The sequence below is a fragment of the Rattus norvegicus genome, chromosome 4, assembly GCF_036323735.1.
Source record: "Rattus norvegicus strain BN/NHsdMcwi chromosome 4, GRCr8, whole genome shotgun sequence".
Lineage (NCBI taxonomy): Eukaryota > Metazoa > Chordata > Mammalia > Rodentia > Muridae > Rattus > Rattus norvegicus.
The window spans coordinates 31,366,285-31,384,333 of record NC_086022.1 but is presented as its reverse complement, the minus strand read 5'-3'; the positions used below and the strand labels follow the sequence as shown (position 1 = coordinate 31,384,333).

At 39.9% G+C, this 18,049-nt stretch overlaps 1 protein-coding gene and 1 pseudogene across 6 annotated transcripts in view; both read right to left on the bottom strand.

The window, feature by feature from the left end:
• Ankib1 (ankyrin repeat and IBR domain containing 1) overlaps window positions 1-18,049 on the bottom strand; it is a 124,108-nt gene that overhangs the window by 28,167 nt on the left and 77,892 nt on the right. For all 6 annotated transcript variants that reach the window (NM_001134781.1, XM_006236049.5, XM_063286386.1 and 3 more), the window contains 4 exons: window positions 17,953-18,041; window positions 14,635-14,779; window positions 10,974-11,140; window positions 4,972-5,060 (listed from right to left, as the gene is read on the bottom strand). In NM_001134781.1, the coding sequence (NP_001128253.1) occupies window positions 4,972-5,060; window positions 10,974-11,140; window positions 14,635-14,779; window positions 17,953-18,041 (490 nt within the window). The remainder of the gene's footprint in view (window positions 1-4,971; window positions 5,061-10,973; window positions 11,141-14,634; window positions 14,780-17,952; window positions 18,042-18,049) is intronic.
• On the bottom strand, window positions 11,153-14,625 carry Dnd1-ps2 (DND microRNA-mediated repression inhibitor 1, pseudogene 2; annotated as a pseudogene).

The following is an 18,049-nucleotide window of genomic DNA, read 5'->3' as shown; positions in this document are numbered from 1 at the left end:
GGCCAAAAATCAGACATGTTGATCAATGGAATCAAAGACCCACTCATAAATCCACATACCTATAACACTGGATTTTGACAAAGAAGGCAGAAATACTCACTGGAAAAAAGACAGCATCTTCAACAATGGTACTGGTCAGACTATGTGAGTGAAGGTTTGTAAGCCAAATGAGCTGGTTACACAGCAGATTACATGGCATTTCTGTGCGTGTGTATGTGTGCGTGTGCGCATGTGTGTATGTGCATGTGTGTGTCTATTTGCATTCCATAGAGAAGACAATGTCAGACCAAAGTAGCAATACTACACAGCACACCCAGGTACAGTCTGTGTTTACTGGGGATCAGCTACAGAAAGAAGAATAGGCAATTCAAAGGCAGCTGTGCCACCCAGAAAGGCCAGGTAAGTATGGGTGATGACTGAAGAAGCTACATCTCTCAACTTGTATTGCACATGTAACATGCAAGTTCTCTGTGGTGCCCAACTGGAAATGCCTCCCTGTGGTGCTTTTTTGGGAAGCTTAGCTGGGATACCCTTCTGGAGGAAGTATGTCCCTGGGTATAGGCTTTGAGAGCTTAAGGCATTGTACCACTCCAAGTTCATTCTTTTTGCTTCATGCTTGTTGACAAGATGCAAACTCTGAGCTTGTTGCTCCAGCTGCCATGTTTGGTGCTAACTGACATGGTATGCCATCATGGACACTTAGGTCTCTGCAACCCTAAGCACATATAAACTGTCCTTTTCTTTTTTGTTCATGGTGTTTTACCACAGCAAGAGAAAGTAACAAATACAAGTCCTTTAAAAATATTTTTCCCCAATACTTGCTTTACATTTCAAATCAGATCATTGGACCATATTCTGTTTTAGAATAAATTAGTATGCTAGGCTAATTACATCTTGTGGCACAGCAATCTTCCAGGCAACTAGGAAGCATGCTAGATTTAAAACAATGACACTGCACTGAGTTTCTTTAAACTCCTCCATCCACTTAAGCCCACCTGAATCACTCATCTTGCTAAGTCCTCAGAGCCTCTCTCTCAGCTGGCACTGTGCAGTAGTCTCAGATAGGGGGCACTCACATACTAGAACTAGCATGCTGGCTACACCACGGCTTGAACAGGCTGCGTATGCACCTCATAGTCTATGAGAGCTCATTCCATTCACTGTGTCCACAGCCAGGTTTGCAGGACTTCTTTCACCTGACCACTGTACTGGTCTGAACCCCTGCCAGTACAGCCTCCCCGCTCACTGCGTCGTCCCACACTGCAGCACTGAATTTGCAGTTGTTAGTCAACAACTACGCATGTTTCACAAAGCTACTTCATCCTGTCCCTGAAAATGTTCCCTAAGAACACTGATCTGGTTTTAAGTATTCAGTTTACAATCAAATCTGTCACCCTCTCTTAGAGACGACTGGCTCCCTTTTTCTCCTCTCCACAACTAACAAAAGGAATAATATTCTCTCACAATATTTATGACATTTATTTACAACAAAAATGGATGGCATCTAAACTTTATATTCTAGCACAAACAGTACTTAAATAAAGAAAACAGCATTTAAAGAGAATACTAACTATTCTTACTATTTCTACTGAGCTTGAGGCAAGCACTTCTATAATTCCACTGATCATCTCCAACTACTTATCCTGTGACTACCACACATTCAAATGTGCACATCAAGGGCCACTCTTTTTCCTAGAAGGTATCGCCTTTATCTGAATTTGCTAACTCTGACTAATGTTATAACGGTCTATCTGGTGTCACACACTTAAAAGCTCAATTTCTCAAACACTGATCTATCTATTCTTAAAGCTACCCTTCTACAGTTACCAGCTACTCTGTCAAAAATGCTTGATAAGTGGGGTTGGGGATTTAGCTCAGTGGTAGAGCGCTTGCCTAGGAAGCGCAAGGCCCTGGGTTCGGTCCCCAGCTCCGAAAAAAAGAACCAAAAAAAAAAAAATGCTTCATAAATTTATATCCCATTTAAATAATGTACTTCATGGTTTATTCTATTAAGAACAAGTGACATGGACAACATGAACCTCAAGGATCTACAGTACTAAGGCCCAGTCCTTGGGTAATGGGTAATTCCTTCACATAACCCAAGCCCAGTGGTCTCACCACTGCCAGTCTCTCTCTCCAAGTGACACTCTGATGCAAGCACAAATGCCTAGAACAAACCTTTGCCTCTGCAGAGAAGCTCATTCATAGTTCATCACTTTCAGGAAGACCCTGTGATTTTAGGAAAACCCTGTGATATTCTTTCCTCATTCAATCTCAGTTAGTTGTTCTGTCTATTTAACTCTAGGCTACCATATGCTATATAAAACAATTTGACAGCTTCTCTGACTCTCTGCCTTCCTAAAGGCTCACATCATCTTTATTATGTGCTTTGCTCTCAAGTATAGTATCAGCAAGTGAATTCTTGATCCTGATTTGCAACACTTCGAAGTAACTCCATTATCTAAAAAAGAAGACTCTCGTCCCCAGATCCGAAAAAAAGAAGGGGAAAAAAAAAAAAAGAAGACTCTCACTAAATCTTGCCTTATATTACTTTAAAAGAAAATGTAAGGCAAAGGACACTGTCATTAAGACAACACGGCAACCAACAGATTGGGAAAAGGTCTTTACCAATCCTACATCTGATAGAGGACTAATACCCAATTTATACAAAGAACTCAAGAAGGTAAGACTCCAGAGAATCAAATAACACTATTAAAAATGGAGTACAGAGCTAAACAAAGAATTCACAGCTGAGGAATACTGAATGGCTGAGAAGTACCTAAAGAAATGTTCAACATCCATTGTCATCAGGGAAATGCAAATCAAAACAACCCTGAGATTCTACCTCACACCAGTCAGAATGGCTTAGATCAAAAACTCAGGTGACAGCAGATGCTGGAGAGGATGTGGAGAAAGAGGAACACTCCTCCATTGTTGGTGGGATTGCAGACTGGTACAACCATTCTGGAAATCAGTCTGGTGGTTCCTCAGAAAATTGGACATTGAAATACTTGAGGACCCAGCTATACTTCTCTTGGGCATATACCCAAAAGATGCCCCAACATATAAAAAAGACACGTGCTCCACTATGTTCATCGCAGCCTTATTTATAATAGCCAGAAGCTGGAAAGAACCCAGATGCCCTTCAACAGAGGAATGGATACAGAAAATATGGTACATCTACACAATGGAATATTACTCAGCTATCAAAAACAATGACTTTATGAAATTCTTAGGCAAATGGATGGAACTGGAAAATATCATCCTGAGTGAGGTAACCCAGTCACAAAAAACACACATGGTATGCACTCATTGATAAGTGGCTATTAGCCCAAATGCTTGAATTACCCAAGAAATAATTCACAGTCCACATGAAGCTCAAGAAGAAGACCAAAATGTGGATGCTTTATTCTTTCTTAGGAGGGAGAACAAAATACTCACAGGAGGAAATACAGGGACAGAGAGTGGAGCAGAGACTGAAAGAAAGGCCACCCAGAAACTGCCCCACTTGAGGATCCATATGTAGCCACCAAACCCAGTCACTATTGCTAATGCCAAGACGTGCTTGCTGACAGGAGCCAGATATGGATGTTTCTTGAGAGGCTCTGCCAGAGCCTTACTGATACCAATGAGAATGCTTGCAGCTCACACTGGACTGAGCATGGGGTCCCCAAGAGTATCAATCAACCAGACCCCACAGATCTCCTGCAGACTAAACCACCAACTAAAGAGTACACATGGAGGGCCTCACGGCCCCAGTCACATACGTAGCAGAGGATGGCATTGTCTGGCATTGATAGGAGGAGAAGCTCTTAATCCTGTGAAGGCTCGTTTCCCCAGTGTAGGGGAATGCCAGGGCGTTGAGGTGGGAGTGGGTGGGAGGGAGCACCTTCATAGAAGGGGGGGGAGGGAGTATGGGAGAGAGGGGAAATGAGATAACATTTGAAATATAAATACATAAAATATCCAATAAAAAAGAAAATGTCTTCACTTTTAAAATATGGGAATTTCTATTGAGAAGAATGTAAAAAGGAATCCTTCAGAAATTCAGAAAATCTATTCAATCACCTGATATATGCTCCATGCCACTCAATCCAAGTGCCATCTCATCTGTAGAATGGGATTGCTAACACCACTTTGGATCCTTTCTACCACAGAGCAGAGATAATGTGCTTGCAGAGGCCTCACGATCTGAATCAAGTGAGCAGGGATCACAGGGCCTCACAGTGGCAAGCATGGGGCTGCATGCATACTGGGGTTGTTTAGGTTGGGGCGCATTGGGTGCCTCCTGTCTCTGACTCCTCTGTCTGCTCTTAGGGCTCTTCCTCCTACTGGGTTGCCTCACTGCCTTGTCTTAGCGTAGCTTTGGGATGGAGGGTGGTTAGGTTTGGTTTTCTCTTGGAGGCTTGCTCCTTTCTGAAAAGGAAGCTGGGAAGAGTGGAGAGAGAAGAAACTGTAGTCAGTATGTATTATATGAGAGAAGAACTTATTTCCATGAAAAAAAGAAGAAGAATTCTAAGAAAATGGGAGGAAAAAGAAGTCTTCATATTTAAACAAATATATAGAACCTCAAAGTAGCAAGAAATTAATTTCTCTTACACATCATGGAAATTCCAGGGAAATAGACTTTTTCTTAGTATAGACGATAGACCATTCATTTCATCTTGCAAAGTACAGAAAGACAAGTTGGCTCACTCAAGGATGAAAAGGGCTTTGTGGAAAGGTTAAGTGTGACCTTCATTTGTACCTTAGGCTAAATAAAAAGTCTGATAAAAGTGAAGATATGCCTGTGATTTCGCCCTGTGTAAACTTACCTCCAAAAGGATCTAAGTGAGAGAGGCCATGGGCATCATGGGGCCTGGCATTAGCAAAACTGAAAATTCCTCTTAAATAAAGATTATGAGACCTATACCATTATCTTTTGAATGCCCACAGGAAACATGTAGCAGAACTATGTAGAATTCCACTCACGTTCCTCTGGCTTCATTTCAGTTATCTTTTGCAGCCAATTTTTCCATGTTTGGCAGTCACAAGGCTCATGTGCTTCACCAAGGCACTCCCTAAGAGACAAAACAGAAAAGCCATTGAAAGATATTCACCATTGCTATATGGATAAAAAACATGGGCGGTGAACACCCATCCAATCTTTTTTTTTTTTTTTTTCGGAGCTGGGGACCGAACCCAGGGCCTTACACTCGCTAGGCAAGCGCTCTACTGCTGAGCTAAATCCCCAACCCCCCATCCAATCTTAAAATTGAAAAAATTAAGGCACAAATAGGATATGAAGAATTTCAAAAGAGATTTTAAAAATGAGAGTCCAAAGCCAGACAACTTCAGTCCAATTTTAAAAATCCGTATGGTTATATATTTTAAGAATTACACATAGGGGTTGGAGATTTAGCTCAGTGGTAGAGCACTTGCCTAGCAAGCGCAAGGCCCTGGGTTCGGTCCCCAGCTCCAGAAAAAAAAAAGAATTACACGTAGTTTATCTAATATATCTTAGTTTTGCAGTTTCAGGAGCTATGAAACAGCTTTATTAACTGCTTTTTAGCTCAAGCTTCTCATTCTTACTGTGGAGGTGTGTGTGCTCAGTGCTAGCAGCCGCTGCTGTCTTAGGGGCCTGTGGTGCTGGAGGGCAGGTCCCATAGGGTTGTAGTTGTGAGTAACTGTGTCTAGTCACCTCAGCCCTGAGTGCCAGGGTCACAGACATCTGCTATCCAGTAAGAACTTTATCCATACATCCATTTTCCCGCACTGCAAACCGTATTTCTATAGTTACATTTTACCTTCAAAATCTCCATAATCAACCACAGTTACTTTTACAGGGTTTCAGAAATTAGATATAAATAGCTGAAAACATTAACCTATCATTTGAGACTCAATTATGTTCTTTCTATGACTATATTAGAACCTGTGAAAATTGTTTGTATATGCTTGGCCTAGAGAGTGGCACTATTAGGAGTTGCTGCCTGCCTGGGTGCTGCCATGCTCCTGCCTTGATGATAATGGACAAATGCTGCCATTATAAGAGTTGCCTTGGTCAAGGTGTCTGTTCATAGCAATAAAACACTAAGACAGAGCCTAACTACTAATAAAAGGCTAAGCCGTTCATAAAATTAGTCATTTTGATTCAGCATTATGCTATATAGTGTACTACAAAGTGTCACAGGGAGAGATATTCCAAATCTAGACATGATATTAACACTAGCACCTTCTTAAATAAAGGTATTTGTAAATATCAAGTTTGTTAAGAACCAAGAGGTTAATATTTCACTGTTAAAAATGCTCTGATACTAACTTTACTTCATAATTATAACTGAAGACTAGAAAAATCAGGTGTTGAGAACTTAAAAACGGGAACCTTTGGGCACTAATGTTGACGTAGCTGTCTGAGGAACAGGTTGGTGGTTTCTAGAAAGTGAAGCAATAATTTCACACTAGGTACTGTATTATTCTTGTTCTAACTTTGGCATATGGTTTAAGCAGACAGGCATCATCACAATGGGGAAGGTATGGAGCCTGGGGTCCACCTGTTACACAGCAACAACTTACTTCCTCAAGCTGGGCCCACTTTGCAGAGGCTCTAAAATGTCCCTAAACAGTATATAAGCTTGGGACCAAGTGTACTAACAAATGACTTTCATTCTCTTAAGGGAAATAAACCAGATTAAAAAGGATGAAAACTGTAGGATTTCACTGCTACTAAATGTAGAGTAGGCCAATTCACAGAGAAAGAAAACAAAGCAACAGTTATCAATGGTTGCTGGGGAGAAGAAGAGGAGGACAAGGTCTCTAGGGGTCACAAAAAAGTTCTGAAAAAAGGAAAGATGCAGTGAGACCGCGTGTGGTGATGCACCCTTTATTCCCAGCACAGTGGAGGCAGAGGAGGGTGTGGAGGCAGGCAGATGTCTCTGAGTTCAAGGCCCGCCTGGTCTACAGAGTAAGTTCCAGGACAACCAGGCCACACTGATAACCCCTCTCTTGAAAAACAAACATGTGAGAGGTGGCAGGTGCAGTTCCTGCAATTTAACAGACACTCGAAATGACTGGGTCAGGTAAAACACAAGTGTGTGTGTTACGAGTGCCCACATGCACGCTCATCTGTGGTAAGTGCAAACTCTCACCATTACTAGCACAGACTCTCCCTTCTATCAGCACAGCAGTAAGGAATACATGCTGTAGTCATGGATAGAAACAAGTATTCCTTCCGATTTGGTGCTTGGGAACTCATGTGGGAATGCAGAACCTCTATTTCTCACCATTCATTAAAAAAAAAAAAGCCTTATTGTTAATTATAATCTCAAGGAAGCAGGGAATAAATCCTGGATATAAAAATAGTCATACATTTGCAGCAACTAAAAGAAATGAGTGAAATTAATAAATATAAATTAGTTCCATTACATTTTTTTATCCCTGGAGATTAAATAGCATATTCCTTATCTTCTCCTAGAAAAATCAATAATAGTATATTGATCTCACTGTCAGAATATATTCTGAGACTAAAATAAAAAAAAATCATGGAAGAAAACCCAATACTCACAAATAGAATCTAAAAAACCCAACACTTCCTCAAAAGGCTGTAACTGATTTATGTAAATACATAGTACACTGCCATTGTCATCAGGCACGCCGGAACATCAGGTTCCATTACAGATGGCTGTGAGTCACCGTGTGGTTGCTGGGAATTGAACTCAGGGCCTCTGCAAGAGTGTAACTGCTTATTGATATGCAGATAGCTCTCTAAGGCTGTGGCTTTAGACAGATAGAAGTTCTTCCTTCCCAACAGTCACAGGACAAAGGCTCTCCACTGCTTCAGGAGCCAGCCCAGTCAGAGAGACATTTTCCAGGGTGTGATGACAATGTCAGTTCCCAGGAATACTGAGAGTGGGTAAAAGGAGATACCTGTAAGAACTACAGCAAGGGCTGTAAAGTAGAGAGAGAGTGCACCACAGTCGCCATTTATCTTGAGCAGTAAGCATCCAAGAAAAGAGGTTTGACCTCCAATACTGTAACAATGGCTACTAGATAGAGTAGCTGATGACCTACATTGCCAATGTAGTCTTGCTAACATGGTAAATAAAACTCTTTAAGAATTTTTGGTTCTTCTTTAGATGTAGTTTTGCTGGCTTCAAACCTGTAATCCTCCTGTCTCAGTCTCCCAAGTTTACTAGGAGACACTACCATACCTTCCACCTAAAAACGCTTTTAATTGGTGACTGCTGTCTGGCATCTACTCAAAGTGTATCTCAAAATGTCCATAAAACATGGTACAGAGGAGAATCCTGGCTAGAGATATTAATGGAATATTCAAGGAAGTGCATAGGTAAGGGGTTATAAAGAAAGGCATGCTTGTCTAAAAGTTTTCAGCCCTGGATGCTAAAACTAACAACAACAAAACAAGAAACGGCCCTTTCTTGAAGATATGCTAATAAACACCACTGTTAGTAGGAATAGAAAATGGCTCCAAAAGGCTCTGAAAAAGAAAAAAAACTTTCTACTTTCAGTCTTTACTACTTGGTGAAAAAAATTTCTATCAAGAAGTTAAACATTCTAGTTATATATCATTGGGAACTTTAGTAATAACCTATACTAAGTGAATTACACAAGAATAATCATTTTTTTTCCTTCTTTTTTGGAGCTGGGGACTGAACCCAGGGCCTTGCGCTTGCTATAGGCAAGTGCTCTACCACTGAGCTAAATCCCCAACCCGAATAATCATTTTATATATTTACTTTTGCTAGAGTTCTGAGTCTTGAAAGCAATTTTCTAAATAACTACATGTATGCATATTGACATTTTGTTTCTTGGTGAAATGAGATAAGAATATCAAAAGATGTGATCATTTCTACTCAAAATTTCTGATTATTGTCAAAACATTTATTCCATATGACTAAGAAACAAAGAAAAAAAAAAAGGATTGTACATTAATGTCCATAGTGCTGGCACAGACTAACTATACAGAAATTCCAGAAAAGTATGTATCAATCACATAGTTGAGTGATTATCAAAACGGAAAGGTAACTAGATTAAACTAAATAACTTAGAATTTGAGTTTGTCCTTCATAAAATCTAATTTCATTTCATTAAGTCACTGACTGACTTTCTTCCTCTCAGGCCGAGGTTCAGAAAATGATTCAGTGTGGGAAGTTCTCAGCTGTCCTTCAAATGATTTGCCAAATGGGATCTAGGTCCACATGGCCTTTCCCAGATCCCAGCCTGGGATGGAATTCAAACCAGAGTCCAAGCTCTGTCTCAGCCTTTCATCTTCTGTGAATCTCAGTCATTAACAGCCTGATATATCTGGGCAGCAGAAAGAGTAAACTGGTACATTTCTTCAAATGCTGAGAAATGTATCATTTACCACCACACACTTGCTTTATTAACTCATTTTTCATGCTATAGTTTTCTCTCTCTCTCTCTCTCTCTCTCTCTCTCTCTCTCTCTCTCGGTATTAGGGAGGCAGTCAGTAGCAGTGAATAATAAAATTGTGTAACTGCAAAGATGAAAAAATTTTCTTTTAAATGTTTTGAAAATTTACCTTTAAGGCACATAAAAAGAACTTATTGCAATGTTCTTGGTATTTTATTTTTATCAGTCTCATTTAGCCAGAAAAATAGTAATCTGGTATTGCTTTCTTAATTACTATATCCAAACTCTAGAAAGCAAAGTTTTTCTGTAAGGAAACAATAAATGCTTTACCTAACTCTGTATCAATGGTCTTTGTGGCAACACCTCAATTCTGGGTCACAACTTTAAAACAGATACAAATATACATAAATAAACTCACATAGAAGGCCTTAATTGTGCTCCAACAAAATTTCACTTTTTTAGCTAGGCGGACACAGTAATTTGCTGACCTCTAACCTTCAGCATGTGTGTTTGTTTTTAATGGGAACAGCAGGAAACAGACGTGATGGGACAGGGACAGTTCCACAGCTGCCTTTTTAACATTAGCAGTGCTATGATCAGATGTTGACTTACAACACTAGAGTTTTCATCTAAAATTTAAAGTGCACTTAAGTTTGCTGGTGAAGGCGCTTGCTGTCAGGTCTCACAACCTGGATTTGATCCCTGGAACTCAGCAGGTGCAGAGGAAGAACTGCCTCCCACCAGTTACCTCTGACCTCACATGTGCACTATGTAAACACTGTGAGCACATCCACACATTTGTGCAATACACACATACAGATACATAGGGAATTTTTAAAAATTCAAAAGTATATTTACACAGTATTTTCATAGTTCTGGAAATAAAAGGCAGAATGCTTTTTCTGATTAACTAAGTAAGACTTGATCTACTCTGAAATCAAATGAGCATGCTGAGTGACATAGCCTTTGCAATATTAATTCACCATCAGTTCAACCTTGTTCAATACTCAGGAGGCACAAGAAAATAAGTAAAATACAATATATTTAAAAGCAGTAGTCACGAGGTCTTAACTGGGCTCACGCTTTGCAGTCACTGAAGAACTCATTTTGGGAGAACCTGAAGTCCAAGTCGAAAATCTAGAAAAGACTGCTTAGTTAATCCTATGAAGTCCTGGCTTAGAACAGTTGCCAAAGGCTTACAGTTTATGGAGACATGGAACTATGAACTTTCTAACCTACAGTTTACAATTTTGTTATTACAGAGTAAGAAATGGGCTCTGGAATCCACAGTGGGTTTTCAATTCCATTTCTGCTGCTTCTGTACAACACGTGTCTCTGAGACTGAGTTTCCTTATGGATATAATAGTATGCAATCCAGTACATTGGGAAAAATAATTCAATTAAATAATATAAGCATATTTAGAAAGACTCAGTATGGTGGAAATATCATGCCCATGATAGTTATGAATTGTTTATTACACTTTCTTAAATTACTAAAAATAATACCAAGTGCACTATATTTAAAAATCTGATTCGAGGCTCAAAGTATCTATGAAAACTGTCAGCAAAGCGTTACGGCTGACTGCAGCCTGTCTTATACTAACCAGCAGAAGAGGTGTCCTTTGCCGCAGTCCACAGCAGGGGCTCTTAGCAGTGGGAAGCTGAGTGTGTCAGAGCCAGATGGATTGGACCCCTGTTTTGTCAGCCTGACTGCTCTTTCACAGCCTGCCGTAGGACACCATTTAATGGCAGGATTATTTTCAACAAAAGCCTGTTTAAAAATCATAATAAGAAAAAACAAGAAACGGTTTTAGCTGCAAATTCTAAAACAGAGTATATTTCTACAGCAACTAAAAGCACATAAAAGAAAAATACTAAAAACAGTACTGAAGAGTAAATACTTCAGAATCAAAAATGTAGCAATTATCTTAAGTAATAGAATGATTTTCAAATCTTTTTTTCTTTAACCTAAAAACCAGATAAATGATAATAAGGTAAAAATGCAATTATCTGCATAAAAATATCTAACTTAAAAATGATTTGCTGTCAGGAGCCAACAAGCTAATAATTAGAAGGTGATCTTCCTGAGATGGGTCCACCTTGGATTAAAATCTACGATGGAGCTGTGGTGGGCAAGGCCCAGGAGAAATTCATTTTAGGAAAGATTCCTGTTATTAATATGCTTTTCCTATTATTAACCATATATAACATTCCTGCCCACACTTTTGAGCAGCTCTCTGCAGAACAATGAAGGTCTACTGTCTTGTAGTGATGCTATATAGGCAAATAGATGATTTTTTTTAACCAACCAAGGTTTTAATATAAACAAAACCAGTATAGAAAACCAAAACCACATAAGCCCAAATGAGTGACAAGTAGTGGAAGAAGGGCTCTTGGTTCAGCCAGTTCTCCAAATAAAAACAGATTCATAGTAAGCTTGTGTGTGTGTGTGTGTGTGTGTGTGTGTGTGTGTGTGTGTGTGTGTGTGGTTCAGCCAGTTCTCCAAATAAAAACAGATTCATAGTAAGCTTGTGTGTGTGTGTGTGTGTGTGTGTGTGTGTGTGTGTGTGTGTGTGTGTGTGTGTTGAATATTTGTCAAGCTGGGAATTGACTAAGGATAGTAAGTCAGAGACCTAGTCAGACCCTGGGCTTAGTGGGGATGGGCAAGGGCCCTCACAACTAACTGAGGTATGACAGGGTCCTGTCCTAGCAGGTAAAGTTGCTGTCATCAGGCCCATCTCCTTGGGATAAGTAGTGGCCGCCCAGGCTGCTGGGCCGGGGGTTGGCACAGGCTCTGCTTACCCATTTAGGGTGCCTGTATTAAGGGGTCATGCTTAGCCACAGAACCTGCTTCAGCCCCAGAAGACCATTAGCTGGTCCTAGGTTCACTCAGTGTCTCCAGCAGCTGTGCAGACACAGCATCCTTGGCCACCTCATGCCCATCCTGCCAATGAGAGGTCAGCACAACCCAAATGAGGCCACTGAAAGGCACTGGATGCCCAGGGATCACAACTAGAAGTGATTCCAGCCAGCAGGCACTGTCCCTAAACACTTGGTAAGGGATACTGGGCTGCCTACCGTCATTCATTGACACAGTAGTTGCAGAGCAGAGCAAGCCCCACGGGACCCCAACTTGTCCCTGATTTGGCCCTAGAAACTACAGTGAGGAACCCACAAGCTGTTGGCTGAAGTGCTGCTTCAGATCTGGCTTGAGCCACTCCACAGTCGCCTGCTTTCCACAGAGGCATGACTGGCCTTCTACCAGGGCCTTTTTGGCCATGGCAGCAGCTTGGTGCATGCTGAACTTGAGCTAAAATTTGAGAGGGCACAGACCCAGGGCCGGTAGCGACAATGTCTCCTGCAGGCAGGGACGGAGCAGTTGCAGGGCAAGCAGCACAGCATTCAAACTAAGAGGCAGCCTGCCCACTAGTACTTCTCGGTGTTTCGGCATACCAGGAGCTGGCAGGAAGTCCGCAGCTGGTGGCTGTGTAGTGTAGCTGTGGCAGCCTGGGCACCATAGGCAAAGCTGCGATTCAGGCCACTTGAGGTCCTCATTAGGTGGACATCACAGAGGCGTCCAACGTCACACGTGCCAGAAAGGCAGGATCAGCTGGTGCTCTTACATGTCCTGTGGTAGTTATTGATAAACACCTTGGACCCTGAGGGTGGTGGGCTGTGGGTGGCCCGCCATACTTCCTTTGCCTGTTGACCTGCACCAGGCAGATGCCTGTCTCCCTTATCCACGTCTCCAGGACTACCTTGTTCTCTGGATTCACCCTCTCACACCATCACTCGCACTCCCGTTTGGACTGCATAGCTTTTTCTAAAAGCTTGCAGTTCTCTCTTCAGAACTTCCTTGGGCTTCTGCCTCTGGAAGATTCTCTGCCCTCCACCGATTTCTTAAACCTTAATGATGATCTTAAAAGAATTCCTAAATTTACAGTAATTGTTAAGCTCTTTTAATAACACTCCTATTAAATCCTCTCGAACTGCAGTGAGAGCCCTGCCAGTCTTTAGTACCATGAGTTAACTGCTTCTGAGATAGCAATCGGGTATCTGCTACTCAGAGCACATTCTAAAAGGTTGTAAAACCATTCACCAAAGGTCACAAAAGGGAACTAATGAATTATTATAGGCTAGGACAGAAGATAAAATATTGACTGGGTTTATCTATACAAAACTTCACTAATAACTTAGTTATGGCTTTTAACTATCCATGAACCTATAAAGCTATGACAGATAATGAACGTTTAGTCAGATAATTACTTCTAACGGATATGCATACAAACATTCTTGTAAACGTCTAATTTGACTTATGATTTGAATTTCTGTGTAAACCTGTGATGAACTTTTTACCGTGTGACCATGTCTTCTGAAAGATAAGTGCTGAAGACAAAGAGAGGGTAGTGTAATTCTCTTTATTCCCCTTTCTTAGTATTCTCCTTGTCCTGCTTTGTTTTTACTCTATTTAACCCCCTTCATTAGGTCCTTTATCCCCTTTTCTTATAAGCTCCTTCTCCCTTCTTCTTAAGAGAAATTCATAATAAATTTTTTAGAGAGAACTCAGAAATAAAAGCTAAACTCACTTTCGCCTAAGCCAGCAGCTTTTAACCCCCAGAATGAGCAAGAAAGTTTTTAAGATCTTTGAGAAGCTATGAACAAGCTTTTAGAATAGTTAGAGAGCTAAAGTGTTTGGAGACCATCAGTCTTTAAAGCTACACTGGAGTCCAACTCTGTGTCTCCCTTCACCCGCTCCAGGCCAGGAGGCTCCCGCAAGTTTGCCAACATTTTGTGCTACTATTTTGATTAAGTGTAAGAAGGAACTTGTGTATAATTATGTTATATTTTAACACTAAATTTCTAAAGATTATCTTGATAATATTATAAAAACTATTATAATACTTCTTACACCAAAGGAGTAAAGTGTTTTTTATTGTATTAAGCTATTAATTGGAATAAAAATGATTAATTTCTAAGTTAAAATTTGTTTGTAAATATTCCTCTCAGGAATATAAAATATTGTCAGGAAAAAAGTAGGTTCCATGAAAATATGTACTTTGAAATTCATTTTCATCAGTTATAAAAAAGGGACAACAGCTTTTTTGGGGAGCGGTTTTCATTTTGCCTTTAATACTTACAAAATGCTGGTTTGGCTCAAAGTTAATTAATATCAACATTACTATATAATTTTTTCTGGGAAAGAAAAAAGAAAACATTATTTTGTTTATAAAAATAAAACACAGGCTTAATACCCTGATACCATACCTTTATATCAAACTGTAGGTATCGTTTGTCCATCTCCTTAGAAACTACACTTTCTATGACATCTACAGGCACAAGTTGAAAGCATTCATAGGCAGGGCAGAAAATGTTATGGGCTTCACCTTCTTGAATTTTCAGATTTAAAAACCTATTAAAATAGCAATTGATAGAAAAAAGAGGATGAAGTTATCTGTACACACTAAGAATGTTTTCTTGTTAAAGATTTTCTATGAGAGTGTAATCAAAATAACACCGAGAGCTACATGGTGCAATGGTATTCACCAAGACCTGGGCTTACTCTTCTCCCTCACTCTGCCAGACAATGCACATGAAGTTTTAACTTACTGAATATTATCTATGTACAAGCAAGAAACAAGCTTCTTAAGTCTGAACTTTAATGGATTTTTTTTTGAGACAAGGTCTTATGAGTCTAGAAGGCCCTGAACTTGCTCTCTAACTGAGAATGTCCTGGAACATCAGGTCTTCTTGCCTCCCTCACACGTGTTGTTGAGATTACAGGTATGTGCCACGCAGGCCAGCTTTATATGATTCTCAGGTTGGAACGCATGCATGCTAGCCAAGCATTCTATGGAGAGACATTCCTAGCTGTGCATTATACTATATTTAGCAATTCTAGAGAAAACAAATGGAAAACAGTTAACTAAATTATAACTGCCTGGTATCATAATCAACAACTTCCAAATTTTTATCATTGTCTTCCTTTAGTGCTATCTATTAATTTCAATGTACTTAGGAAGAGAGGGAAAAACCACCAAGGGAGACTTAGAACGACTGCATTAGACTGAGGCTTAAGCCTTACTATTGGGAAGAATGTCTTTGTGGGGGTAGAAAGAATAGGTTACTTTTAAGTCGATGGCACAGATGCCTCAAAGCATCTGGCTACAGTTACAATGCAGAGGAGATGGTCAAAGTGAAATAGATGGGGTTTTCAAGCTTTATAAGGCCCTTTAAACACTATTCTTCATTAAAGGCCAAGTTCTATTTTGCTATGTGCTGCTGAAGGAGTGTTCTTGCATTTATGTATTTGTGTGAGATGGGGCACGCACACTCACTGCAATGTGCATGTAGGGAGCAGAGGACAACCTGCAGGAGCCAATCCTCTCCTTCCTTAACGTGGCCTTGGGGAATCAAACTCAGGCCACCATGCTGAGAGGGCAAATGCCATTACTTGTTAAGCCATTAGTCCTTTGAAGACTGATATTAATTTTACAAGATTTTTCTTAATATATCTACTACCCAATTTGTTTACTGGTGTCTGGTTTGACAAGAGCTGCCATGGGTCAGGTGGAGAATGCTAAACAGATGGTATAGTATCAAGGAAAACAATAAGAACAAAATTTAACCCTTACCAAATTCTTTTCTGGTTAGTGTTAGGTAAGAATAGAGGATAGTTTCTATGATACTGGTTATACGAGGAAGGTCATTAAAGGTCAAAATATCAAGTAATTCATAGGAAAGGTCAATTTTTCACATCAGAATCAAGTCCAACAACCACCAATGGTAAAACCTAGCTAACACTCCCTCAGCCAAAATAGTTAAAACTTAGAAACTAAATAACCCAGAGAAGAGTTTCTGCTCAAGAATTGTGTCAAAAATTGATTTAGTTTATGAGTTTGACTCTTTTTTTTTTTTTTTTTTCGGAGCTGGGGACCGAACCCAGGGCCTTGCGCTTCCTAGGTAAGCGCTCTACCACTGAGCTAAATCCCCAGCCCCATGAGTTTGACTCTTATGAATTAGTTAACTTGTATTAGCTACATTGACTTGATCCCATTATGTGTGTGTGTATGTATGTATATATATGTGTGTGTGTGTGTGTATGTATATACACATACATACATATTTTCAGGGGTGAAGGAAGGTGGGAGAGGAGTATAGAAAGGCAGGAAGAGATGTGTAGGTACATGTAAGGGTGGGTGCATTTGCGTGTGTGTGTGTGTGTGTGTGTGTGTGTGTGTGTAAGATGACCTGAAGTGTTATCTTGGAAAGACTATCATCCACCTCCTCTGAGGTAGGGTAGAGCCTCTCACTGCCATGGAGCTAGAGGCTAGGCTGGCTGGCCAAGGGGCTCCGGGCACAGACTCTCCCACTGGGTCTATAAGTGCATGCTATTATGTGTGTTCTAGGAACTGAGCTTGGTTTCCAATGCCTGGGCAACCACTTCACCCACACTCGACACTAATAAGAAAATATGGGAAGCTAACAGAGACACTCATTATCTTGATTATGGTGATAGTTCCATGTACACATGCCTCAATTTATGACCTAATTTATTTTAAATGTATAGATGGATATATAACAATTGTACCATAGTAAAACTGTAAATAAATCAATACAAAAAAAACAAAACAAAAACCAATTGCAGCAAACCACCAGGTCTTTGCTATCTCAAACACGTAATGCTCCCTACATCCCTATACCTGGTACCCCATATTCCATGAAAAAAAAATTAAAGATTTTCTTAGATACTTATGACATTTTTTGCTTAATCATTAAATAAAAAGTTTTGTGAGTCCCCAGAAACAGTAAGATTCTATACTGTTCATTTATACTAATCTGCATTTATTTCAAACACTGTCTCAAAAAGTTCAAGGTAAGACATGAGAATGTGTAAATCTAAGACAGAATCTAAGAGGAAATGAGAGAAAGCATGAGAAGAAAAACAGAATTTCTACTGTAATACATATCCAATCACTAGTGTGGGCATTTGACTTCAGATTAACAGAATTTCAATTATCTGCATTCTTACAATTTTCAAGGCTACTGCTTGCTTTAAAAAGTTCAGAGACAGGGCTGGGGAGATGGCTCAGTGGTTAAGAGAACTGAGTGCTCTTCCAGAGGTCCTTAGTTCAATTCCCAGCAACCACATGGTGGCTCACAACCATCTGTAATGGGATCTGGTGCCCTCTTCTGGTGTGTCTGAAGAGAGTGACAGTGTACTAACATATAAATAAATAAATATTAAAAAAAAAAGTTCAGAGACCACCAATGCTTAAAATTCTTGGGATATAAGATAGAAACTGATTCTTGATATTTAGATGCACACCTGAAATTTATATTACATTATATAAATATAAATATAATATAAAAGAAAATACTAACATAACTGTTTAGTTATACTTTCCTTGATGTCAAAGAGGAAAAACAAAAAATATTCTTTCTTTGTGAAACAGTACATTTCAGTGCAACTAAAAAACCAATATAAATAATCCGCATTATTAAATACTGAAGACAAACGATTTCATTACCAAATCCAAAGTGCTATCACTTAGTAAGAGATGAGTAAGCTGCACATATACTCACGACTCCCAACAGCCTCTACAAAAGTCATGTCCACAGGGCATATCCACTGGATCTTCAAACACGGAAATACTGCACATACAAATGTCGCACTGGGGAT